The sequence below is a fragment of the Trichoderma camerunense genome (genome assembly GCF_050948025.1).
Source record: "Trichoderma camerunense strain CBS 138272 chromosome Unknown V8C40scaffold_14, whole genome shotgun sequence".
Lineage (NCBI taxonomy): Eukaryota > Fungi > Ascomycota > Sordariomycetes > Hypocreales > Hypocreaceae > Trichoderma > Trichoderma camerunense.
The window spans coordinates 354,421-379,128 of NW_028145356.1; the positions used below are offsets into that span (position 1 = coordinate 354,421).

General features: G+C 51.7%; 6 protein-coding genes across 6 annotated transcripts; 5 read left to right on the forward strand and 1 right to left on the reverse strand.

Annotated features, from left to right (window-relative positions):
- Nucleotides 1–2,650: 2,650 nt before the first annotated feature.
- Nucleotides 2,651–5,174, forward strand: V8C40DRAFT_268036 (transcription initiation factor TFIID subunit A-domain-containing protein; the record flags this gene model as incomplete). Its single annotated transcript, XM_083219923.1, has 2 exons — nucleotides 2,651–4,858; nucleotides 4,920–5,174. The coding sequence occupies 2 exons, from the start codon at nucleotides 2,651–2,653 to the stop codon at nucleotides 5,172–5,174; spliced, it is 2,463 nt and encodes an 820-aa protein (XP_083070815.1).
- A 790-nt stretch (nucleotides 5,175–5,964) lies between these two features.
- Nucleotides 5,965–8,656, forward strand: V8C40DRAFT_250907 (proteasome regulatory particle lid subunit RPN3). Its single transcript, XM_083217073.1, has 4 exons — nucleotides 5,965–6,341; nucleotides 6,407–6,565; nucleotides 6,651–7,978; nucleotides 8,046–8,656. Exons 1-4 carry the CDS (start codon nucleotides 6,314–6,316, stop codon nucleotides 8,187–8,189), a joined length of 1,659 nt encoding a protein of 552 aa, XP_083070816.1. The 5' UTR covers nucleotides 5,965–6,313; the 3' UTR covers nucleotides 8,190–8,656.
- A 120-nt stretch (nucleotides 8,657–8,776) lies between these two features.
- Nucleotides 8,777–11,670, forward strand: V8C40DRAFT_250909 (uncharacterized protein). Its single transcript, XM_083217074.1, has one exon. The coding sequence runs from the start codon at nucleotides 9,352–9,354 to the stop codon at nucleotides 11,494–11,496; it is 2,145 nt and encodes a 714-aa protein (XP_083070817.1). The 5' UTR covers nucleotides 8,777–9,351; the 3' UTR covers nucleotides 11,497–11,670.
- A 245-nt stretch (nucleotides 11,671–11,915) lies between these two features.
- Nucleotides 11,916–14,769, forward strand: V8C40DRAFT_250911 (acyl-CoA N-acyltransferase). The gene is made up of 2 exons (XM_083217075.1): nucleotides 11,916–13,381; nucleotides 13,443–14,769. Exons 1-2 carry the CDS (start codon nucleotides 12,230–12,232, stop codon nucleotides 14,322–14,324), a joined length of 2,034 nt encoding a protein of 677 aa, XP_083070818.1. The 5' UTR covers nucleotides 11,916–12,229; the 3' UTR covers nucleotides 14,325–14,769.
- A 2,729-nt stretch (nucleotides 14,770–17,498) lies between these two features.
- V8C40DRAFT_250915 (ATP synthase subunit C family protein) lies at nucleotides 17,499–18,637 on the forward strand. Its single transcript, XM_083217076.1, has 3 exons — nucleotides 17,499–17,798; nucleotides 17,925–18,241; nucleotides 18,308–18,637. Exons 1-3 carry the CDS (start codon nucleotides 17,690–17,692, stop codon nucleotides 18,311–18,313), a joined length of 432 nt encoding a protein of 143 aa, XP_083070819.1. The 5' UTR covers nucleotides 17,499–17,689; the 3' UTR covers nucleotides 18,314–18,637.
- Nucleotides 18,638–20,694: 2,057 nt separating this feature from the next.
- V8C40DRAFT_250922 (exosome nuclease subunit RRP6) lies at nucleotides 20,695–23,546 on the reverse strand. The gene is made up of 5 exons (XM_083217077.1): nucleotides 23,120–23,546; nucleotides 22,860–23,059; nucleotides 22,458–22,791; nucleotides 22,215–22,405; nucleotides 20,695–22,158 (listed from the first exon to the last, which is right to left on the reverse strand). The coding sequence occupies exons 1-5, from the start codon at nucleotides 23,480–23,482 to the stop codon at nucleotides 20,814–20,816; spliced, it is 2,433 nt and encodes an 810-aa protein (XP_083070820.1). The 5' UTR covers nucleotides 23,483–23,546; the 3' UTR covers nucleotides 20,695–20,813.
- Nucleotides 23,547–24,708: the final 1,162 nt, after the last annotated feature.

The window sequence follows — 24,708 nt, forward strand, 5'->3', positions numbered from 1 at the left end:
CATGATAATGTTTCTGGAGGGCCTGGGGCTGGTCGGCGTGTTGGTGACACCTGATGGCACCCACACGGCTTATACTCGTACAGTAGCTTGTTGGAGGCTAAAACGAGGGAGAGGAAAAAGGGAGGTGTAGGCAGGAGATTCGAGCGATTCAAGGGGGAGGGGAGGAGAGAGGAGAGGAGAGGAGAGGAGAGGAAGCGAGAAGAGTGTGAGAGGCACCAGGCGCTCAGGAGAGGATATATACAAAGGAAGAAGGTGTGATGTAAACGACCAAAACAAAAGGGCCAAATTCAGCCCTGGGCGGATCTGCGATCTGCTGCCTGGATGCTGCAGACCAACTTTTTTGCGAGAGCTGCAGGCGACAGACGAATGACGGCCCGTGAATGGCTGGCCGAGGCGCTGCGGACGGAAATCAATGGATGGGCGAGGCCCTTTTAAAACGCAGGACATGGAACTCCATGTGCATCAGCCGAAGCGTCGGGTCAACGGGCTGCTGAACCTTGTTTCAGCATCTGGAGAGGTGCGGGATCCTGCAACGGTGGTCCATGCATGGCATCCATACAGCTAAAGCATGACGCCCGATTTCCCATTGTCGTAGCATCTGGTGTAGACTGTGGTGTATCTACGAGTACATGAGGTACTCTATCTACCCATCTGGCATAATCTGGTGTATGTACGACAACGCCTCGCTCGCACGTGCCCCCCAGCTTATCGCAGAGACCGCGTCTTCTCTGGCAATTCCAGAATGCTCATGTAGATTAATTTGCATTCTGCATAACGCACTGCGAAACGAAACCCGTGTGGGATTTGGGTCAGATTGGTGCGGTGGCTGCTCTAGCTTCCGAGGCGGATGGTGTGGCACGACGCCAGCGCTGAGAACTGCGGCCGCCAGCGAATCTTATGATTGATTGGATTTGGCCCTTCTCCTTGTTTACGGCGCATCGACAAAATGCCATCAAATCGCTCCCTCTTCCTGTCGGATGCAAGGGCGCGGCATCCTGGCGGCTCTGACAGCTCCGTCTGGATGTCCGAGTCCTCGTGCTTCGTACCTTGACCATGATCCACCGCGACAGGGGATCGTCACTCGCATTGGGCAGCAATGCTTCGACGAATTGCCTGTGGTGGCCTTATTGCCCACTTGGACTGCTCCCCAAACCTGCTTCCATCGGAAAAGAACATTCCATCTTTCGGTGGAAATCGCTAGGAAAAGATGCGGTTTTTTCTTCCCCTTCTCTTCTTTTGGCTCCATGTCTGTCTCGTTCTCTCTCCTTTAAGTCAACATGAGATTACGTCTAGTTATCTGGTGCTGAGGCTGGTGCGCTTCGGCTGTCCCTAGCTGCAACAATGCAACCACCTCATGCTTCTGAAATAAACGGGGCATCGTATGTGCCTGGACAGGTACAGAAGCAGCTTGGTCTCCAAAGCTAGGGCTACTTGATTGGATGGCCATGGCGAGCAGCAAGTAATTGCAAACATCAATTCGCTGTTCGGGGCATTGGCCTGTGTTAGTGGACAGTGCATGTACTACGACGGACAAGATGCGCTTTGACTCGACAACACAGCTGAGTCTCACTCAGGGGAGTTTGGCAAGCCACCGACCGGCCCTCTTTCTTCAGGAGTTAGGAGAGTTTGTTTGCATGAGAAGAGGCTTGAATATAGACTTAGACGCACTGGCCACGACAGGCCTCCTAATATGAGGCATACCGCGTAACATAGATGCCCAATAGGTGCTGATCTTTGCTTTGCTTTACGAACAAGCGCCCCTCGTAAGCTGCCACCACGACTAGTGCCTAGTCGGCATCCAATGCTGCAGTATGTCTGTGGAGTTGATATGGGGATTCGTCCACCTCGCGTCAACTACGATTGCTTGAATCAGGCACAGTAGACAAGTCAGCAAGCTGAGGGCCCACGGAAGCAGTAGGAGCTGCCGCGGAAAACATCTCCCGTCTGGTGCTTTATGTATGCAGCTCTCAGGAGACTTCTCCACGGAATGATATGCGCTAAGTCATCATGCTACTCTTCCCCTTCGTCATCGGGAGTGGCACCAAAAAGTCCAATGGATGTAGATTTGTCAAATCGGCAGACAAAGAATTATTCAGTACCCTTCTGAGGACAAGTTCAAACACATGGCGAAATGCGAATTCCAGAGCTTTGATCTAATACGGTAAAATACACTAAATGCTGAAAATAGACCCAATCGCAAGTAAAGGTCATTGGGGAGAAAACTGCGCATTGAATATGCTGTTCAAGCTGAGATTTACATTATTTATACTCAGCAAATAAATTCGTTCATTCAATATTCGGTGCGCCAAAGTCTGTATATTGCGGCGTCCTAGAGAGTTATATTCGCTTATATAATGACATTGTCTCGCGCACCGGTTAAGCCCCGGCTCCGTCCCGATGCAAACGATGCCCCGTTGCTGGGGCGTACTTGATTGGCTGTGGTGGCGCATCGCGAGGCAACAGTGATAGCCTTCCCAGCGAACCTTCGACTTCACAACGCGTCTTCCACCTGGTGCTTCCTCATCTCATTTGATTGCAGTGCCATTGCGTTTCAATCTATTCCATCGGTACCACCTATCGTGTTGTGCTTTGCAGCTGCCAGGCCTAGCCCATCACCGAGTATTAGCGCGCACCCGATCGGCGAACGACAATGAATACCGCCCCGGGCCAAATGGCCCAGCAAGGCCAGCCCCAGCCTCAGGGCGTACAGGCACCTGCTGCTCAAAACCGGCCTCCAATGTACCAACCCGGCCAGATCAAGAACCTCCCATATCTAAGCGATGACGAGAAGACCAAGTACGAGCAAGGATTGCGGGGCCTCTGGACTAAGATGAATGGATCTCCAAACAACAGCTCGGACCAAATTGCTGCTCGACAGAAGATTATCGAGTTCTCCAGGATGTTGATTACAAAGATTCAACAGCGAAGGACTCATGCTGCTCAGCAGCAGCAGCAACAGCAACAGCAGCAACAGCAACAGCAGCAACAGCAGCAGCAACCTCAAGCCCGGCCGCCAGTAGCACAATCACAGGCGCAGGCGCAGTCGGCCCCGAATGCCGCTCTGCAAGCCCAAGCTCAAGCCCAGGCACAAGCTCAGGCTCAGGCTCAGGCCCAGCAACAGGCCCAGCAACAGGCTCAACAGCAGGCTCAGGCTCAAGCTCAAGCACAAGCCCAGGCCCAGGCTCAGCAGCAGGCTCAACAACAGGCTCAACAACAAGCTCAACAACAGGCTCAACAGGCTCAGTCACAAGCACAGCAACAAAAGGCGCCAGGTGTAGGAAACAACGAAGCTACGGCTGCTGGCGCGGTTGGTCAGGCACAGAATGCCCAAGCACCAGCGACGGCAACGGCCGCTGCCACAGCAGCGGCGGCGGCACAACGTCCTAAGATACCCGAAGCCTTTATGCAACACGTTAATAAGATGACATTTCGGCCTCCGGTGCAGCTTGCAGACAAGTCTGTCGATGCTGCCAAATGGATAGAAGAAATGAAGGAACGATATGCTCGGGCCCTCATGACTATGGAAACCACCAAGAATAAGGTTGCCAGCTGGGAGAAGCTGATAACCGACCGGGCAGCTCAGGGAAACCCTCTCAAGGAGGAGGAGCAACGGCAAATTCAGTTGAGAAAAGACCAACAACTGAAGCTCTATGCCGAAGCCCACAAATGGGTGGAAGGCGTCCGAAAGCAGCAGGGAACCCTTCAACAAGCACAGGCTCATGCCAATCAGGCGACTGCTGGTGCCGCCGGTGCCGCTCATGCTGCAACCCAGCCCGGCAACGCTACTCCAGTCATGCCAGCTGCCTCTCCGGCGGCAGCAGCTGTGAACAAGCCCCAGAACGCCGCACAAATGGCCAGCAATGCCGCTGCAGAGGCAGCCAAAAACCAGCAGCAGATGGCTGGTGCCAATCGAGTCCCAGGTCCAAATGGCGTTGCCTCTACACCTACACCTACACCACAAGCACGGCCCGTTCCGAACGCGGCCGTCACAGCGCAGCAGCAGATGCAAGGCCAACCGCAGATGCAGCCTCAGATGCAACAACAGATGCAGGCACCACAGCAACCGCAGCAACCGCCGCAGCAGATGCAGATGCAGATGCAGCAACAACAACAGCAGCAACAGCAACAGGCACAGCTGCAACAACAGGTGCAACCTCAAGGGCAGCCCCAAGGACAGCCTCAGCCACAGGTGCAAGTCAAGACGGAACCGCCGCGGCCCGCACCAGTCAACACCGCCCTCGCTTCGGCTGCTGCACAGGCCCAGGTTGCTCAACAGACTGCATCTCCTGCTCAAGCAGCAGCGCGAGTACCAACCCCACAAACTGCAACACCCGTCACTGGCCCAGGGCAGCCAACACGAGCTCTCAGCCACTCAGCAGCAATGTCTCTCGCTAACCAGAGAGCGGCTGGAAGCACTCCTGGAAGCGCACCGCTGCCTAACCAAGCTGCAAACGTCAACACAGCTGCCGTTACGGCTACCACCACCAACCCAAATATGGGAGTATCGGGAGCTCAACTGCAGCAGGGCCATCCCCACGCCCACCCTACGCAGCAGCAGCCTACCGTGCAGCCGAGAATGCCGATCCCCAAGCAGCTACCAGAAAAGGCCACTGCAGTGCCTCAGGGAGTGGCTATTGGCGGCGGCGTTGTCCCCGGGCGGCCAACCATGTCCCAAGGTGGAGGAACGGTGGGAGGCGTCATGAATCAACCAGCAGTTCCCAGAGTACCTGCATACAACCACGACGCCGAGGGTGACCACGTTCTTAGTAAGAAAAAACTGGATGAACTTGTACGCCAAGTCTGCGGAGGATCTGCAGAGGGCCAAGATGGCAATCTCTTGACTCCAGAAGTAGAAGAGGTGAGAATACATTCTTTCAATGAAGTAAATGCGCTGTGGACCTGACTAACCGTCGCGATAGAGTGTTTTGAACCTAGCCGATTCGTTTGTTGATAATGTCCTGCACTCGGCATGCAGAAACTCCAAGGAACGCGGCTCTAAGGTGCTCGAGATACGTGATATCCAGCTCGTATTAGAGCGAACTTACAACATCCGTGTTCCGGGCTACTCTTCGGATGAGCTGCGTACGGTACGCAAAGTTCAGCCTTCTACTGGCTGGATTGCAAAGATGAGTGCTGTGCAAGCTGCCAAGGTGATGCCCGGAAAGGGCGAGTAATGGATCTTGAGCAACTGTTGTCATTTTCACGATGAAATTTGGGCGCAATTATTAGCTCAGCTGCTGCAGCTGCTGCACACGTTCTTGAATTTTGAGGTTGGACGGTAATGAGAATGGGTACGAAACGGCGTTTCAGGAAAGGACAATACCTGGCTAGGTGGCCATCTACTATTTTACTTTGCTTTTCATCAAAAAGGGCCAGCATTTCCAGATGTCAAGGTCTGGCTAGTCCTGTGGGATATGGGCAACCATTTGTGATTTTTCGTCTCAACGCTACGGGGAGGGATATTGCTTGAGGATATAGATAGAGGCTAGCAGCCAACAGATAGTCACAAATTGCAGCATTGAATCCGATATGTGGCGAAGCTCTTGTCGTGAAATTGGAGTTCTTTGGTAATGAGACCGCAGCGCAGCGGTCTTGCTTGATTTGGCCCGCGATGGACGAGCAATGCAGCGAAGTTGCTTTTGTTGAAGGAAGCTTCATTTTCATCTTGATAATAAGTATCTTTTTACCTCGATATGTCTGCTGTTTGTTTGCTGCTATTACCTTTGTAGAGGCAGGGAGATGTTCTATGCACTACTGATGTCGAGTTATTGCTGGCTACTCTCGTGCTTGTAGGCACCAGGATGGCAGACGTCACTAAGGTGGTGGCCAGCCCCACAGCTCGCACGGCTTATCAGAGATGCATGGCATTAGGTAAGTCAACGCTACCTCTGCGCCCGCCCACAGCACTGCGAAACTCCCGGTACCGCGACATCGCTAGCCTTGTCCCTCATAGGTAATCCAGCACTTCTCCCACGTCCCCAAGCTTCGAACCTTCCACCTGCTCCAGACGCCGAGATTCACAACAAACAAGCCTCAGCGTTCGCAGCACGACTCCCCCGGCTTTTCCAGAAGCTCCCCACGATCTCGAGTCCTCTGGCTCTATTGCTAGCCTCGGTCTCTGTCTCTGTACCGCCCTCGTGCCGTGGACAGACACATACGCACCGTTGACGTCTGACGGACCCAACAACAAAGGTGGTCTATCCACGCCGTCTTTTTCGAATCAATCGGACACGCTATTCTTCGTATCCCTCTAGAACCTCGAGCGGCGGCATACAAGACTTTTGTGGCATCCTCAGCTTAGATTCTGCCCGCCATGCCTAGCAAAACACCCCACAACAATGGTAACGAACCCCCCCTCGAAATTGATATTAGGAAGATCAAGGAAGCTAAGATGAAGGACGAAAAGCTGCCAAGGATGGCGACGAGAGTATGACTGTAGTTGTGCCTCCATCCAAATCCTCCAAGAAGCCTAACCCCTCGACCGATGCGGAAGGCGACGTGGCAATGGACGTGGATAAGACCGAGGAGGAGGAAAAGGTTGACCCGGCTGTGCAAGCTGTAATAGGTGAGCAAAACAACACGAAAGCTGTAACATATATCTGGTGAGGGCATGTTTGCTGACGCATGCTTTGTTTCATTGCTCCTTGCAGACATCAAGGCCAACTTTGCCCTCCTTGACCGTGCAGTTACGCTCTTCGACGCTCGCTTCTCCCTGCGCGCCCTTCGATCCATCTCCCTCATCCGCAAACACCTGTCACCAGATGTCATTGCACAGGCGATTGCCGACACATTCCCCGCCACCTCGGCGTCCGCCAGCATTGCAAAGGGCCTTTTAGCTGCGGTTGGCCGAGAGGATGTTACGCTTGGCCGGGCTACCGGCGCTGAGATGGAGGTGGACACCGACGCAAAGGCTGCCAAGAACGGCTCCTCCAAGAAGGAGGTAAAGGAGATCATCCCTGAGATTGACGTTTTCCTGGGAATCTTGGTCCAGGTCTATCTCTTCGATGCCAAAAAATACCAGCAAGGAGCCGACTTTTCCAAGTACCTGTCGGATCGTATCCAGACGCTGAACCGCCGAACGCTGGATAGCCTCTCGGCCAAGGTTTACTTTTACTTTTCGCTCTTCTGCGAGTACATCGTCCCGTTGCCGCCGTCTCCCGAATCGCCCATTGTCGCCATTCGACCTACCCTTCTAGCCGTCCTCCGAACCGCCGTCTTGCGAAAGGACATCGACACTCAGGCTTCGGTCATTGTTCTGCTCCTAAGAAACTATCTACTGACGTCGCACATCAAGCAAGCCGATCTGCTTGTCTCACATACGCAGTTCCCCGAGAATGCCGCCAACAACCAAGTGGCACGATTCTTGTACTATCTTGGGCGGATCCGAGCTATCCAGCTGCGATACACGGAGGCACACGAGCACCTCACAGCCGCCACCCGTAAGGCGCCGTCGAGCGGCTGTGCCGTGGGCTTCTCACAAACCGCCACTAAGCTGTTGCTGGTCGTCGAACTGTTGATGGGAGATATCCCTGACAGGGCCACCTTCCGACAACCGTCTCTGGAGGACGCTCTCCACCCGTATTTCTTGCTGGTTCGAGCTGTGCGAGTGGGCAACTTGGAGGACTTTGAGACCACCATTGCCGACAATGCCGACATCTTCAAGCGGGACGGCACTTACACACTTATCCTCCGTCTCCGTCAGAACGTCATCAAGACGGGCATTCGAATGATGTCGCTATCATACTCACGTATCTCTCTTCGTGACATTTGCATCCGCCTGCATCTTGGCAGCGAAGAGTCTGCTGAGTACATTGTTGCCAAGGCCATTCGAGATGGTGTGATTGAGGCTACTTTGGACAGGGAGAAGGGATTCATGAAGAGCAAGGAAGTTGGTGATGTGTACGCCACAAGAGAGCCCGGAGAGGCCTTCCACGACCGTATTCGGGCGTGCCTTGCCCTTCATGACGAGAGTGTCAAGGTGAGCCTTTATTTCATATCTTTTTTTTTAATGCTTCCATAGTCGGGTGAGCTAACACAAGTAACAGGCCATGCGATTTCCGATGAACCAGCATCGCCTCGAGCTCAAGAACGCCCAAGAGGCACGCGAACGAGAGAGAGAAATGGCCAAGGAGATTCAAGAAGGAGACCTGGATGATGACGACCTTGGCGGAGATTTGGATGGCATTTAATAATTTTTCTTTCACTCCGCTGATGTGTTTACTATGGCTACCTCTTTTCCCCATTACATCAAAACAATAGCCCCAAATTTTTAATCGGGATCTTTGGGACATTTCTTTTCTTGATGCAACCTGTGTGTACCCCACCTTGAGATGTTTTGATGGGTGGCAATGGGAGCATTTCAGTGATGTGAATTGGTTTAATCTCATACAGGGGTCGGTAGACGTAAAAAGTAGCAAGCATTGGGCTATTTAAGGGTATAGAGCAGTGCATCAGCAGGAACATGGCGGGTAAATGGGGAGGACGGCACCAATATCGAGTTCCTTGACGATATATAAAGAGTTTTACAGAGAAAAAGAAGTGTAGCGATGCTGGTAATGCTTGTGATCTTGCGAACCTGGGGGCGAAGCCGACGGAGCTGAGAGTTTGTAGCAGCCAGCTCTTCCTTCTAGCTCAAGCAACAGTCATTGGCTGCAAGATTCATTAGTGTTATTTTGTTTGTTTGTTTTCATTTAATCAATTTTTTTTCCTGATGGGAATTGGTCTAGTTCACGAATCGAGCAAAGGCTCGTTTATGCGGGAGGCCGACACGCAGTAGCCCAAACGGCAGAAGATAATCGTCGGATCGGTTCCATGAGATTCTTTCTGCCTTAGCCCCAAGACAACGGGGGGATGCAGCCTTACGCCCTTTTGTTCTCGACCTTACGGAGTACATTGTTGCCTTTAAATTTAAAGTACATTTGATGCCCTGTCAATTGCATCTATGCATAATGCACGCCGTAGGATCGATCTGATTCGATCGAGCTAGGGGTGGTGGCCTTTGACTCACCTCGCAGCACAGCCCCTTGTTCTCTCGGCGAGCCGCTTTTGGAGTTGGAGAAGGTTTACTGGGGGGCGAGTTGGAGTACATACATAGGTTATGCACGCGCCTTTTGACATGTCGTCTCTTTTTGGTGTGGTTATGACGATGATTGTGTATCATTTTTTGGAGTAAATTGGGAGACTGAGGCTGCGTGAGGCTGAAATTGGCGAGAGGCGTTGGGCTGATTGGTGAATTTGTCGATGCGGATGACTGTTGCTGGTTGAACATCAGTTGTCTTCCTTTTCTTAACTGTTTGATCTATTTCTTTCTCTGATTGTATATAGATGCTTGTATATATATAAGAGGGTTGGATGCAGCTTTGTTTTGGGGGAGGAAGTAGATATCAATGGTCTCCTCTGGTAACAACTTGGCTCCGAATCAACTACTTGATACATCGTCTCTCGCAATTCTTCACCATGGCTTCCGCTACGCAGGTCGAGCTACTCGACAATCCAAATCCGTCTCTCGTGATTCGAATCAAACCAAACGATGATTCAAACACTGACTCCAACGTCTCCATGAACGAGGCAATCTACTTGGCCGGGCTCTGCCGTTCTGCTCTGAATAACTTGACCACTTACATGGTTAATGTGCTCAAGCCGTCGCAAGGCTACACTGCGGACGATATTCTCGACCTTCCACTTGATAAACATAGGATCGAAGACATATTATACGACCTCCCCAGTCGCAAATCTACTCGCCACAGCCTAGCTGTGGCCATTGCTTCGCTGCTGCATCCAGTTCACGATGGTTCACTCACGGCTATTATCCGTTATGACGCCGATAGAGTCCGTCTCCGTGCATGGGCATCTCTACAGCGTCGCTACGACCTGCTGCAGGCCACTAAACGCAACGGCAGAATGGCTCCGGGTATGACTGGTGGTGTTGAAGCTGGTGTCCAGGCACCTGCGTGGGCCAGCCGTATCACCAGACAGGGACGATGGGATCAGGTCAAAAAGCCCATCTCGTTGGATGGCCCCAAGGCAATTCCCATGCCGGTGAGAGTTGCTCAAGAGGCAGAACTGGCACCCTTCTTCGAGCACTTGTCCAACAGCGGCAGCCACAAGATTGATGGTGTCGAGGGCGCTGTCGAGCTCCATGACGGTCATGGAGAGCCTTACTACAGCGTTCGCGGCGCAGAGTTCCGCAAAGGAGTTGTGTATGAGGATGGCCGGATGGATCTCTGCAAAATGGTCGTCGGCCCTGACCATATCGACCGCCTGATGTATAGTTTGCGGACTAACAAGCACGTCCGACACTTCTTGCTGGGCAATAATATCATTGGCCCAGCTGGTGTTGAGGCCATTTCTCGATTCATCACCGAGTTTCCAGAGCGCATGGACACTTGGTATCTTGCTGGCAATTGCATTCAGGGAGGAGAGAGCTTCAAGACCCTGGTGAATGCGTTGATCAAATCGCAGGCTGTGTCCAACGTCTGGCTGAAACGGAATCCTCTTGGCCCAGACGCTGCTGAGGACGTGTATCGTCTCATCACTGAGACTAAGAATCTACAAACGCTTGATCTTGACCAGACCGAGCTTGGAAACCGTGGTGTGGCCGAGTTGTTCACCCGCCTGGCCGCCTATTCCCCCCCTGATGGTGGCAAGCTTCCTCTTCGACACATCTACATGAACGGCCTCGGCATCTCGACCGAGGGCGCCGCCGCTGTCGGCAAGTTCCTCGCCTCGCCACATTCTGGCGTGACGTCTATCTATATGTCCTGCAATCCCCTTGGCGATGAGGGTGCTCAGGCCCTGGCTGCCGCACTGCCCAAGGCACCGTATCTGGCTCGACTGTTCGTACAATCGGTTGGAGTCAGCACCCAAGGTGCCATGGCGCTGTGTGAAGCCTTAACCGGGCACCCCAGTATCAAGTCTCTAGATATAGGCCAAGCATATGCCACGGAAGATCTTGGCCAAGCGTATAATTATGTGGACGACGACGCAATCCCAGCCATGACTCAACTCTTCAGGGGCACACCTCAGCTGCAGTACTTCAACTTGGGACACTGCGCGACCACTCCGCCGGGTCTCCTCAAGTTGACACCGGCAATTCTCGAGAATCCTAGTATTGTGTATTTCTTTGCAACATCGATCCTTGCCGATCCGTCTAGGAAAAGTGTGGCTTTTATACCATCCATCGATACGGCATTTCCTCATCCAGATGCTCCCTCTACGGAACAAGTCAAATCAGACAAAGCCATACGTGAGCATCTCGAAGCTAATGTGAAAGAAAACTTTGGACAGGACATGTCGTATGCGGATTTCATGGCTGAAGAGAAACGCTGGCTGGTCAATGACAAAGTGGTGCGCAAAATCGACAGCGTGTATCGCAACCGAGATGCCGGACTGGCACGCCGCCGCCTGCTGACTCTGGTTAAAGACTGGGAAGAGGGCGATGATACTTTGCAGAGAGTCATGAATGCTCACGGGGCACCGAGCTGTTCTTTGCGATGAGCTTTTGCTTCTTTTGTGTATATCAAGTCTCTGTTTAAAGGGATAAGTGATGCTATGATGATGGATTGGAGATGGCTTTTTTTTTGTCTTTGCTTTGAAAGATTGAAAAATTGAAAAATGGGAGAAAAAAAAATAGAAAATGAATAAAACCCAGAATTTTATAACTTTGCTTGCTATGTATCTTTGTTAGAGTATTACTGCGGTTGTAAACGCCGGTCGTGTGCCCTAGTTTGATCTGATGCCTGCTTGTGTGACGTAGATCATGGCTGCTATCAACACATGAAATGCTGCATGATGACCTACCCACCATAAGAGACCGCATCAAGTCCAGATCATGATAATTCACCCTGGAAGATAGATACGCATTCGTTGAGATGTATGTGAAGGCATCAAGGTACAAAGTAGAAGCTGTATAAGAAACTCAGCTCATGTACGCCCTTTACGCGACCCCACGTGACAGGTCCAAACGCGGGCTTCTACCTCCCGCAAAACACCAGAGCTTCCATCCAGCTATCTTCACCAGCTCTCAATACGCCGAACCACGCTGTACTACTCTATACCGCTCTGAAACACAGATTTTAACCGTCGCTTCTGCTGCTCCTAGATGGCTTCGTCGCATCCGTGCCCGCATCCAGCCGTCCCGTGACATCCCAGCCCATGCTCAAGAATCTCGAGAGGCTCCTTTTACCATTCGCATCCCAGCAAGAGGCTGCTCTGGCCCCAGCATCAAGCGATGCCGCAAAAGCGCAAGCGACCAGACGAGCCCGATCCTGCGTCTGACCAGCAGCCCGATCCGCAATCCTCCACGCGCCGTGCGACGCGTCAGACTCCTGTGCTGCCTCCTCCGGTTCCCGCCTCTGCGCTCGTGCCGCCGACTCCTGCGCCTCCAGTCACCACGACGCACAAAATGACCGCTCCTGTGCCCGCCGTCACCGCCGTTCCTTTGCCTCCGATACTTGTGGCCGATCCGCTGAAGCGAGGCGCGCGCAATGGCCCTCGTCCTCCTGGCGCGCAGGCCTCTCCGCTCCCTCCTCCTCCTGCTACCGCCGTCCAACCTCTCCCGCCTCTCCCAAACATCCCGACAGCTGCCTCCCGCAGCGCGATACCTTCGCCGCTCCCGCCTGGCTCCAGAGTTGCGACGGCTGCTCCAATTCCTCCCAAGCGGACAGCTACCATGGCCGAGATGAGCAATAGTGCCCCTTCCAAGGAACGTAGGCGGCCCTCAGATCTGGTTGCGCCTGAGATCACGTACCACGTTCCTCAGGCGAATCAGCATGGCCGACAGTCTTCGTTGGTGAGGCCTCACGGACCCTCGGCGCCGCCTCCAAGACTAGATAAGATGGGGCCGGCACCAATGGTAATCACACCGGTGCTACCTCCTAAGCCGCCGACGCTGCCCGTGTCTGATCGGCCGCCTCCGAGGACAGATCGTAACATCGACAAGGTTGTTTTGGGAAACCTATGCTTCCGCACGTGGTATCCGAGCTACTACGGTAAAGAAGTTCTAGGAGCTACATCAGGCAATGCGAAGGGAGGCAGCAAGGACGGGCTTCTTGACGCCGCTGGAAAGGGGGTGTCAAAGAAAGAAAAAGACGGCCTGCCCATGCTAGAGAGGCTGTATGTCTGTCCTAGCTGCTTCAAGTATGCCAAAGAGCTCGTGGCTTGGTGGGGCCACGTCAAGCTGTGCCAGCAGCGAGCTCATGTCCCAGGGAACAAGATCTATGTACATCCCAAAGGCAGGCGGACCGTGTACGTTGCGCAGGATGGTAGTCGAGGTCCAGGACAGAAAAAACGGCGAGGGGAAGGAAACATACGATACGTTGAAGAAGTTGTTCAGGATGAGGGAGAATGGAGCCTCTGGGAGGTGGACGGAGAGCAGGATGTGGTAAGTCCTATCACCCGCGATTGGCCTCTTGCTAGCTAACAACTAACCTTTCTGGTCTCAGCTCTTCTGCCAGAACCTGTCCCTCTTTGCGAAGCTCTTCCTAGATAACAAGTCCGTCTTCTTTGACGTGACAGGATTCAACTACTTCTTATTGGTATACACACCGCCAAGCGTGGCAACGCCATCCGGTGTGCCTGCTCCCCCTGTGACGCCGCAAATCACAGGTTTCTTCTCAAAAGAGAAGATGTCATGGGACAACAATAACCTGGCGTGTATCCTCATATTCCCTCCGTGGCAACGCAAGGGACTCGGTGCCCTCCTCATGGGCGCCTCCTACGAAATCTCGCGAAGGGAAGGCATCATGGGCGGTCCTGAGAAGCCTATATCTGATTTGGGCAAGAAGGGATATCAGCGGTTCTGGGCCGGAGAGATTGCCCGCTGGCTGCTTAGCCTGGACGTTTCGCAGACGGATCAGGAAAAGGGTCAGGAGACGCTTGTTGACGTGGAGGACTGCAGTCAAGCGACATGGATTACACCAGAGGACTGCTTGGGTGTGCTGAGAGACATGGGTGTCGTGGAGGATGCTGGCGTGGGGCCTGGAAAGCCAGAGCCTTTAGAGGACCAGCAAGTTCATCTATCTGAAGAGGACAAGAAGAAGAAACAAGCAGCAGCAGCCACTGAGGAAGATGCGGCGAAACAGAACATCAAAGGAGCATCGGCTGAGGCAGAAGATGAGAAGCTTAAGCCTAAGCCAGCCGTCAAGCAAGTCCCGCGAGTCCGAATCGACAAGGAGGCGGTGCGGCGATACGTAGCTGCTCATCGGCTGCTTTTAGAGAAGACGTGTGATTCGGATGGCTTCATAGAGGGATATGCAATGAAGACGGCGGAGAAGGCAGCCAGCGAAAGTGCTGAATCTAGAGACGAGGCTTCGGCGAGAGGATAGAGGATAGAGGATGCGGATGGGCCTTGGCGCAATGGGACTTACAATGATACCCCCCTTTTGATTTTTTTTCTACATCATTTGCTCGCTTGATTTCTATTTTTACTGTCTTGATTTGCTACTGGTCGATTCATGGCCCTGCGAGGTTACTATGCCTCTCCTTGAGAACTAGGGGCTTCTCGATAGACTTTCATCTTTGGCCATCTGATATTATAGGAGATAGTAGTAAACCGCAGCCGGATTCTAGCTCTATGCCGAGAGGGTTGCAGAACAAGCCGGATTAGGTCTGGATGAGCTTACAGATACAACCCTATTCTCTGTAACTCTCTCGAATAGGAAATCAAGCGCATCTACGGAGCAGAGATAGCTTCCGAGGAGGCTCTTCAAGTTTGTCGCCGGCTTGATGGCACCCACCTTCAGTTAGACACCATGTGAGAAAAAGACTAGGAGTCCACATCGTGTCAGACCAAGAAACAAAAAGGCCTCCATTTTTGTAGCCTCGGTCATACGCATGCACAGCGATGCGCGATATAGACATTTCACCAGGGCAAAATCTACGCATCATTCTCCATAGTTTAGGACCCGAATAATTCTCGTGAGATAGGAGCCAGGCAGAACAAGACACACCCCTGTCACCTATCGCATATCCTTGCTAATTTCCAGAAAGGGCCACATCGGAGCAAAGAGAACCGCTACGTTGCAATAGAGTGGGAAGCTAACCCTTGCGACAGACGCTGCGTGGGATGAATGCATGCCTGAGGACAAGGGGGTGTGGGAAAAGCGAGGTGAGGCGGCAGATTGACAGATCCATCTGCTTGGTTTGAGCCTAAGGCAACCTCACCCCCATGCATGGTGAGCTCTGTTAACCTGTAGGTTGCGCAGAATATTCCCCTTCGGATAACCTGGTATATCAATCTGCATCGAATCGAATGCAAGTGAGCCGACAACTGTTTCTGACGTTGCATTCTTTTCTTCCTTGGAATTATAAAAGTCATGGCAGCTTTGGGTAACAGCTAGGACTGACTCGTCAGGCGGCCAAAACTCGAAGAAGTAGACGAGCACCAAATTCGGGCACGTCACTGTACAGTTTCTCGCTGCAGGATTCGGCTCTGTGAAATGCGCAGCTGCAATGCTCGTGCACGGCCAGATCCGCCCGTCCCAGAGCAAGCCGCGTATCTGCTCAAATGCGTCATTTTGCGACATTTCTTCGTCTTTGAGCATTGCGATAATGCCGCCTCTTCAAGGATTCAAGGTCTGCTGAGTCGGGCTAGAGTGGACCCTGATTTGCCAGCTGAGCAGCGAGGCTCGGGCTCATGGAAAAAATTTTCGCATCCGCCATCGGCTTGTGCTCCGTAAATTTTGGGCCGAGCAGCCGGACCATTGGTCGGTCACCGCCAGATATCCACCCCTGCTATTGCGTCGTCAATGTAACGCGGCGGCGAGAATAGCGGCGGCAATAGCGCTGAAGAGGGTGTCGGGCATCTTGTTCTCATTGGACACACCGCGACGCTGGAAAGGGTACAGCGAGATTGATTGAGACCTCAGCTTCCCAGGGCACGTCATACTGCACCGTAGCAGCGGCGAAGGTGCGGCAAGGTGCGGCAAGGTTCGGCAGTCAGCGTTCCAGAGCATGTTGCGGAATACCGCTTGTCGCCTTATAGCCGGTACCGATGTTTTCATCCGTTGCTTTCGGCCTGTAGATATGTTGAGTTGTTGTCATCTATGATCCAGTATCGTCTCATCATCGTGCATCGATGCCTGTGCCGGACATTTGGTCGAGAACCAGGAGATATGACGGGCGGAAGGGCGGACGGAGCTCGGTATTAGTCGTCGCATGTAGCAGCGGTCGGTAGGAGGTTTTGTTGTGAAGCCGAGCAAGGTGACCCTGCCACTGCATTTGCTGGGAGGGGGGTTCGGCGCACATCATTGTGCCTGCAGCAAAAGGCAGTTGGGCATTTCACCAAAACTTTCAAAGAAAAGGTCGGGGAGATGCGGCAGGAATACGGCTTCCCTTTTATACCGCTACGCAAACTTTGCTTCTTGCAAGCAATGGAAGAGTCATCAGGGGCCCCAGCCCAGGTCTGACGACAGCTTGAGTCTCGAGCACTCGAGCAGCTGTGACTCCTGTCCCCATCCTTATCTCAATGGCATCAACTGGTTCCGAAAACACACGTCTTGTACTCGGCCTCAAAGTATAGTTGTGATCTCGGAACACTGCCCGTCGCTCTGTAAGCTCCCTTGGGGATACATTCAGCTGATGTACTTCACTCTTCATTTTCCTCCTTCACACACCCCTCCCATAATTCGTGACCGCAAGAAGCCAGGCAGAGATGCAATCAAAGTCGGAAAACCCTTGCAGGTCCACCCACGTGTCAGGCACCCAATTATCTGGGTTGTTCTGAGCTGTACAGGCACAGGGCGGCATTCGTATCTTTTTGCACGGCTCCTAACCATGACGCCAAGTGGGGCGTGGGGGCTTGCGCCAACAAGCCTCATCCAGTCGTAGAACCTCATGCTATCTGAACGCGGCAAAAATTCTCTATCTGATAAGTTGATCCATATAGGAGTATCAGAATTTGCCTAGTCGATCTTTTCTTTGTGCCTCAGACAACAACAAAGCAGAAAATTTTTCGTGGCCTTGCTGCCAGCCCATAATCCATGGCACTGGTCAACCACCAACCCCGGATGACTTCACTCGCAGCATCATGTAGAAGAGGGGGAGTTGTTGCGTCGTAGAAAGTTGGTGGTGGTAGTGGTTGACATGCGTTTGGTTGGATTAAGGTTCGCACCAAAGACTCTTTGCCGTGCTGCCAATAGACATTGAAGGAAGCCAATGGCTTTTTTGGTAGCAATGTCAATGGCCACTGACAAGCACCCTTTGCTCTTCATTGGAATGCCGGCAACTCCAAGGTTTCGGCTCCCACAGTAGCAAACCATCTGTCGAGGAAGACGTACGCCTCAGGCCGTAAAACTTGCAAAACAGCAAACGAAGAGCTTGCCTCAGGCTGTTTGCAGATGCTGTGAATCCGTACCCGGCTTCCCCCGATTGGACGAGAGAAGCATTGGCGGCATGTCTTGACCGGTCCTAAGATTTGCACCACGACTTTTCCAACCCAAATGGTCCTTCGGCCTCAGTCATCCATCCAGTGGCTCCGGCGGTGGGAATTTCACTCGTTTGTCCAACTTGGCCCCGGCTGACCTCCCTCATGCCCCTAGGCCAATCCTCGAGGTGGGTCCTCTTTTCTTGCCATTCCTCCATCCAGCTCCAGTTCTCTTTTTCTCTCTCCTTCTTCCTCCAGACTTGACCTTTACCTCACTCCATCCAACCCTTCCAGTCCAACCTTCCAATCCCTCCTCAAACCATCACAATGGCCTCCCGTGTCTTCGCCTCCCGCCTGGCCTCCCAGATGGCCACCAAGGCTGCTCGCCCTGCCATGCGTGCTCCTCTCGCCGCTGCCAAGCGCACCATCACCACTGGTGAGTCAAGAGAAAACTTTTTTTCCCTCAGCAATGGACCTCGGGTTGAAGCAATTTGATCCTCCAGAGAGTCTCGTAGCATAGTTCAATTGACAGAATCAATTGCTGACATCAATTCGTGTAAAGGCAGCCCCATGCAGGCCATGAAGCGCCAGACCATCCAGGCTGCTGGCCGCAACGCCTTCCAGGCTCAGCGCCGCGCCTACTCTTCCGAGATCGCCCAGGCCATGGTTGAGGTCTCCAAGAACTTGGGTATGGGTTCTTCTGCCATCGGTCTGACCGGTGCTGGTGTTGGTATCGGTGTCGTTTTCGCTGCCCTCATCAACGGTGTTGCCCGCAACCCCGCTCTCCGTGGCCAGCTCTTCTCCTACGCCATTCTGGGTTTCGCTTTCGTTGAGGCTATCGCTCTTTTCGACCTCATGATTGCCCTGATGGCCAAGTTCGTAAGTTTTTGCCGAGAATTACCGAGATATATGAGTTTGAGTCAATTTCTAACCGATCGCCCATAGACCTAAATTGCCTCTCGAGAGATTGGAAAAGCTCCGGCCAGTGGATGGAGCAATTAATATAAGGGGACGACGTTGGACCGTCCGCCACTTGGAGTTTGATGGTTTGTCAAATGCAATTGGGGTGCCAACGTGCACATAAAACGAGGAAGACGATGCATCATAGACGGTGTTAGAGGTTGGGGAAGGTGGCCATCGATGAAAATGGTGTCCTCTGTCTCATAGATCTTGGGTAAAGCCCATCATGCTCCTCCATGGAGTCGATTGTAAAATAAAAAAAAGCCTCAATTTATTTCTGCTCTTCAGTAAATGAAGAGCTTTGACATGTTCAAACTTTGACGTGGACCAGTGCGGTAATATCGACAAAATGGTAACACTTGTTACTGATGTATGGGTATCGGGACTTTTCCCATTTCATTGTCCTCACGTATTTAGACGTAGCTTCATTGAGACTGAAGATCTGTAGTCAGAGCTCCTACCGTGTATAATAACTATGCTTATACAGGCAGTAAGCTCACACCAGCGCTGTATTTTTCAGCTTTCACCGACTTGGTGAGGCCTGAGGGCTATGATGTGCGTGATATATCAACCAAGGTGTCCACAAACTGAAGAGGCGAATTTCTCCACACGGTGTTAAAGTGCAGAAGCCTCTGGTAGTGGGGGAGGGGTTTGTCCTGGTCTTGTGCTTCACTGAAAGCTGACGTGATTGTATCATGAGTGGACTGGGGAATAATGGCCTTTGGTGATTTGGTGGATCTAAGCGAGATAAGGAGAAGAACGAGTCTTGTGCCCCATAGTGGATCGGGATCAGGCGTAGAGCAGGACATCATATATACCAGCTGACTCCCAGTTGACCAGCAGTTATCCACAGACGTTTTGATATGAAGAGTATATCTGACTCTTTGAGGCATGATGTATTGACTGTAACAGGTTCTGAAAAGGCGTGCGTTGCCGACCAAGAATGGAGGTCTTTTGAGTAATCCGCCATGTGCGATAGCAGGACCGACATCCTCTCAGGAATGATATATGCGGCGCCTTCGATCTCACGTTTCTCCCGAACAAATGGATGGACTGATTCGATAAATCGCCATGGACTGGTGCGAAGTTTGCTTTGATGAACTCGCATGCATAGTCAAGGTGCCAGAAAGTTGACTGGGTTGACATCAATAGTCGCCTTTGCCGCAGATTGCTCGAATCGAGGACATCAGGGATCCGGAGGCTCTCTTGCCATTGAAGCCATATCTTTTTGCGTCTGCATTCTCATCATCTCGAATGTGATGGTGTCATTTTGGGCCAAGTGGACTGAAACATTTCATGCATTCGTGTTGACATTCTGGAGAGCAACCGACTTGGTGTTCGATTTCTCGAACGATATTCCCTCTGGAAACCGTATTCACTTCCGGAGGGAAGAAACTCTTACCGAATGTTAGCAAGCTGCGACTTTTACAGACGACTCGAAGGAAAACCCACAGGCATTCACGCGTCACGGTATCCGTGCATCACCTACCATGCCATCCCGGTCTAAAGAACCAAAGTTCTTCCCCATCGTGGCGCTGCTCAAACAATTGAGATCGCAGCATTCAACATGTCCTCTCCAGTCATATGAAAGGGAGATGCGTGGTAAATGAACAAATCAGCAGAAAGGAAACGAAAGACGTGCAGTCGAGATGCCTTCCCCTCACGATTCCCCTCACGAGTCACATGACCTCTCCTGATGAAAATGCAAGAAGGTTACATCAGCCATGCATTTGGAAAAAATTCTCCGTCAATTGAGCCGTATCGAATGATTCGAAACAAGGATACAAGATTTCCTTGGCCATGGGAAATTGCTGGGCAGCGAGTGCTGCAGCAAATGTTGCAGTGCAGTGCGATGAAAGGGTTGCTGTTGGTAACATTGAGTTTAAGCCATGGCTGGAGGTTGCCGCAGCCACCAACCAGGACTTGCATGCCTGCTGAGGCTAATGGTTTTACAGCATAGGCAAGAAGTCGCGTGCGGTAAGTAATATGGAAGAGACGGAGAGGGAGGGTTGCTGTCAGACGATCAATCAGGCCACGAGCCTTGATCGGGCAAAGTTGTGATGCAGATGTGCTGCGCAATGTGTGATTCCCTGCAGTATTTGCCAGGTTACTGATAGATGAATAACCCTGGTGCCTGGAAATCCTTCCATTTACCTGATATTCGCCTGCCAGCACGTAAGAAAGTATATAGCTTATAGAATTTGCACGAGGAGTTTATGCTTAACAGCCATATGTGTTGTCAGAGCTCTATAGGCGTAACTTTTATACGTGCTTTGCAACAGCTCCATGCCACGTTCACAGGCATTCATCCAAGGCCATATTTTACTCTGCAAATACGCAAGAAATCATATTATCTTAAAAAGGGAAGCTCTGCGATAGTTCACTCCCTATTTAGTTACCTATATACAACGCCGTTTTCTGCCTGTATTCCCAATTGATAGCTACTACTACTAATCTATGCATGTAACCAGATCTGACCTGAATTTCTGTTTCACTTCTTGAATGTAGCACTTTTCTCGCCCCTAACCGGCGGCATCCGTCTTGCCGGTTTAATCTCATCATCGCCCGTCTTGGCATATGGGTCAAACAGCTTCTTCTTGTCTTGTTGAACCGACTCCTTGGTTTCATCCCTCTTGGCATGAAGAACTGATGCTGCTTTGCTGTAGTCGAAAGGAACAGCTTGGTACGAGCCCGCTGGCTGTTGCTGATTCTTCCGCTGCTCTTTACGGGCAAGCTTTTCTCCTTGTCGCTTAGTACGAAGTTCCAAGCGTTGCCGCTCCTCGGCCATCTTGGCTTCGTCTCTCTTCCTCTTCTTCTCTAATTTCTTCGCCCTCTTGGCTGCTCCAGGGGGTACGTCTTCATCCTCTATCTCAATGACGGCGTTGTCATCCATAACATTGTCCTGGATCTCCTCGCCTTCACTAGATGACGTCTCATCAATTTCAATGGCGTCGGATTTTCTCTTCCTTCCTCTGCGCAGAGTGAACTCTTCGTCCTTCTCGTCTTCGGCAGAGGGAACGGTGGCTGCTGGTTTTGTTGGCCCTTCTGTTGCCGCTGGGGTTTCTTGGACAGGCTGGGCTCCAACAACGAAGTCTGTAGCGTCCTCAACAAACCGTTGCCAAGGGAAAGGGAAGTAGTCTTCTTGTACAGCAGCTGCTCCTTTTGTTTCATCCCATCTTGAGCTAACAGCAACATTTCCAAATAACTGCGAGCGTTGCAGCTTTGTGGCCGTGGCAGCTCCTTCTAATTTTGCGGTTTGGCTTTGGGTCTTTGTTACCCTGGGAATTCCGCTCCTTTGCTGTGATGACGGATCTCGGGCAATGAAAAACTGCAGAAGAGTTGGCCCTCCCTTTGCCTTTTCCTCTTGTATCTGACTCCAAATCTCATTCACCTTGGATCGGGCCAGGGGAGCAGTAAGCGGTAGTAGACTGTGAAGGGCCTTGGCATCCGGAGGGTTGGCCCGTGCAATCTCGGTTAGACTGTTGGTGCCAAGTACGAAGTTGGGATTCTCGTCTTCTGTGCGCGCAGTCACATCTCTCCATTTCCAAAGAGTCCTGAAAACAGCGAACTGATCGCTCTTGTAGCCGAGATGCGAATTCTTCAAGACGAAGTTAAACCAGCCCCTAGATCCTTCGCCAGTCTCTGGATTGAATTCAAGATTCTCATGGCGTGAAAGCGAGAGCTCTCGCGATTTTTTCAGAACAATGCTGATAAGATCTTTCTCAGGGCTGCTTCGATCCGATAACTGGACCAGATCGTTTCGAATTCTATCATAGATGTAGAGAAGGTAGTGGGTATCTGAGCGAGCGTAATACATCATCTCTTCAGGAAGTGGCCTGGCAGGCGTTAATAAGTGATATCATAACATAGGAGTTGAATTTTTGTAACATACCGCATCCTCCAATCAGCCAACTGATATCGCTTGTCGGCCTCGAAATTCACAAACTTGGAGAGGAGAAATGCCAAGCTCTTGCTGGAATAATGTAAAGCATCGCTTGCGAAGAATGTGTCGAAGAGGCCATTAACGTAGAGCCCAAGATCTCGCTGGAGCCAAACCATGTCCATATATGCACCGTGAAAGACCTAATAGAGATGATTAGTGACAACTAGAATAAACAGTAGAGAGAATTCTTACTTTGACGATGGTAGGATCAGCGAAGACCTCGTTGAGAACTTGAAGCTTATGCCGCCAAGGCTTCAACGTATCAACAATCCAGTCCTTTTCCCTAGTGCTTATCTGTAACAAGGAGACGAGCCCAACGTATGTCCTAAAATCGTGATGCTCTAAATCAACGGCAATTTCCGTGGCTTCCTTCAGCTCCTGGAGCATCTCGACAACACCCTCGTACGTATCTACCCACGTGGCTGCGGTGGACTCGACTGGTTGAGGCGGTATCGGGTCCAGGATCTGGAATACTCGATCGGGGTACTGCATACTCGATATTTCTGGTTCATATGGGTGTTTAAACCTAGAGTAAAAGAGAGGGTCGTTAGTGAGGAGAGCGATATGCGCTAAAGGACGTTGATGCAAACATACTGAGGGGTTCCATTGTCCCCGACAAAGGTGACAAGACTGTCATCTAGAGATACCTCTGCATGCGGTTTCTCCGTCAACAGGGGCTTCCATGGCCCATCCGGAAAGTTATTCGGTTTGATTTCAAAGTCCAGCTGTGGCTTCTTCACGTTGGCGTTGCGGATGACTTTACTAGTCGACTTGGTTTGCTTTGGCTTTGAGTTCTTGTTGAGCGATGAAATGTTAGTGCTATATTCCACAAGGTCTAGTTGGAGCGGACTCACGGAATCTGAATCTCCATTCTCTCTTTGTTTGACCAGTCCCGTATACTCATCGATGGCCCGATCCGCCTTCTCCAGAACAGAGTCCACCACATCCACCACCTTGCGCCAATTCATGTCCACATCTTCAGGGTCTTCCAACTTTGGCGGCTTCAGGCCACACGCTCGAGCCGCCGAGTTCAGAAGCCGCGTCGAGAGGTCGAGAATGCGCGATGTCTTATCGTCGAGCTCTTCGGCAACATCTGGATTGACGGTGCGCTGGAAGCTCAGGTCGTGCGATGCGATGCGATTGGCCGACTTGATGGTCGAGATGAGAGACTTTTGGATCTCCTCCTGGAGAGAGTTGAAATCTTGCGACGATTCCATGGCGATGCGCGGCTCCCCCAAGGCGCGAGAGTGATGAAGCTCGTCGTCGCCGCGATTGGCATCAAAAGAGGAAAAAAAGGTCCTTGCTACAGGGAAGACGCTTATCGATAACAAAAGTTGAACGGGTCGCGCGTCCGCCCATGCGTCTAAAGTTTTGCAAGCGCATAGAAGAGTGGACACCTCTGGGTATGAGTACTTGTTACTCCGTACGTCAATGCTATTATGTGGCGAACATCCATACCAAACCCAAGTTTCAAGGTACCCAGTACCTACAGATAGCTAAAGCAGTATAGAGTCTCAGCTGCTTCCTCTTACCTTGCAAGCTTGCATCGCGATACCCATCCCCTTGAGCCTCTAGCCTTCATTTCGCAATAGCCTGAGTATAGCTGACAGCACATACGGCAGCATTCTGTCTGCCTGCCTATTCTCAGGCAGAAAGAGGGAGCAGTAAATGTCTCACGCAATTATCCGGCAGAGAGCATCATGTGGCTGGTTTTGTACCACATAGCAGCATCCAAGTAAGCCATCTAAAGAGGCAAAGGAATCAGAACAATACCATGCAAACACGGATTTGAAATTCAAGCGAAGCCTTTATCTCGCCCTCTCTCACATCGGCACTACTTGGATGCCACCCAAGATCAATCTTCTTCGGCCCGGTTGAATAACCCCGTCAAAGTATTTGCGCAAGCCAATGTCATGCATGGCCATGCTGCTCTCAGTCATTGGCCAGCGCCCTCAGGAACTGAATTTGGCGCACCCCATCTTACACGTTACCTGGGCTACGGTAGAATTTTCCGGGCTGTTCTGCCAGCCCCGTAAGTTGACGTCAATAGATGCTGTAGTATTATCAATTACTTCAATCTTGTACAGTATAGCGTCAGCATCAGAGTTAAGTCGACGTTGCATAATACCTAGGTGGCTATCGTCTGTCTTAATATTACCTTATTTTTCCCGCCTCGATCGTGGATCGATGATCGCTGAGCCCCAACATGGCAAAACGGACTGTTTGCTCCGAACTCTCACATGCGCAAAGATGGCCATGTTCCAGCTGACGAGCACAAGCTTCTCTCCGGTCCTTGCAGGACTTTGTCATAGTACCAGCATTGATCCCTAAGTAGACAAAAGAAAAGAATATCCCTCATCACGGTTGCAAACAACACCAATCTCGCTGTGCTTGGTATGTGTGACTGCGTCAGGTAGCTGTAATGCAACCTGCTTTTAGGCCT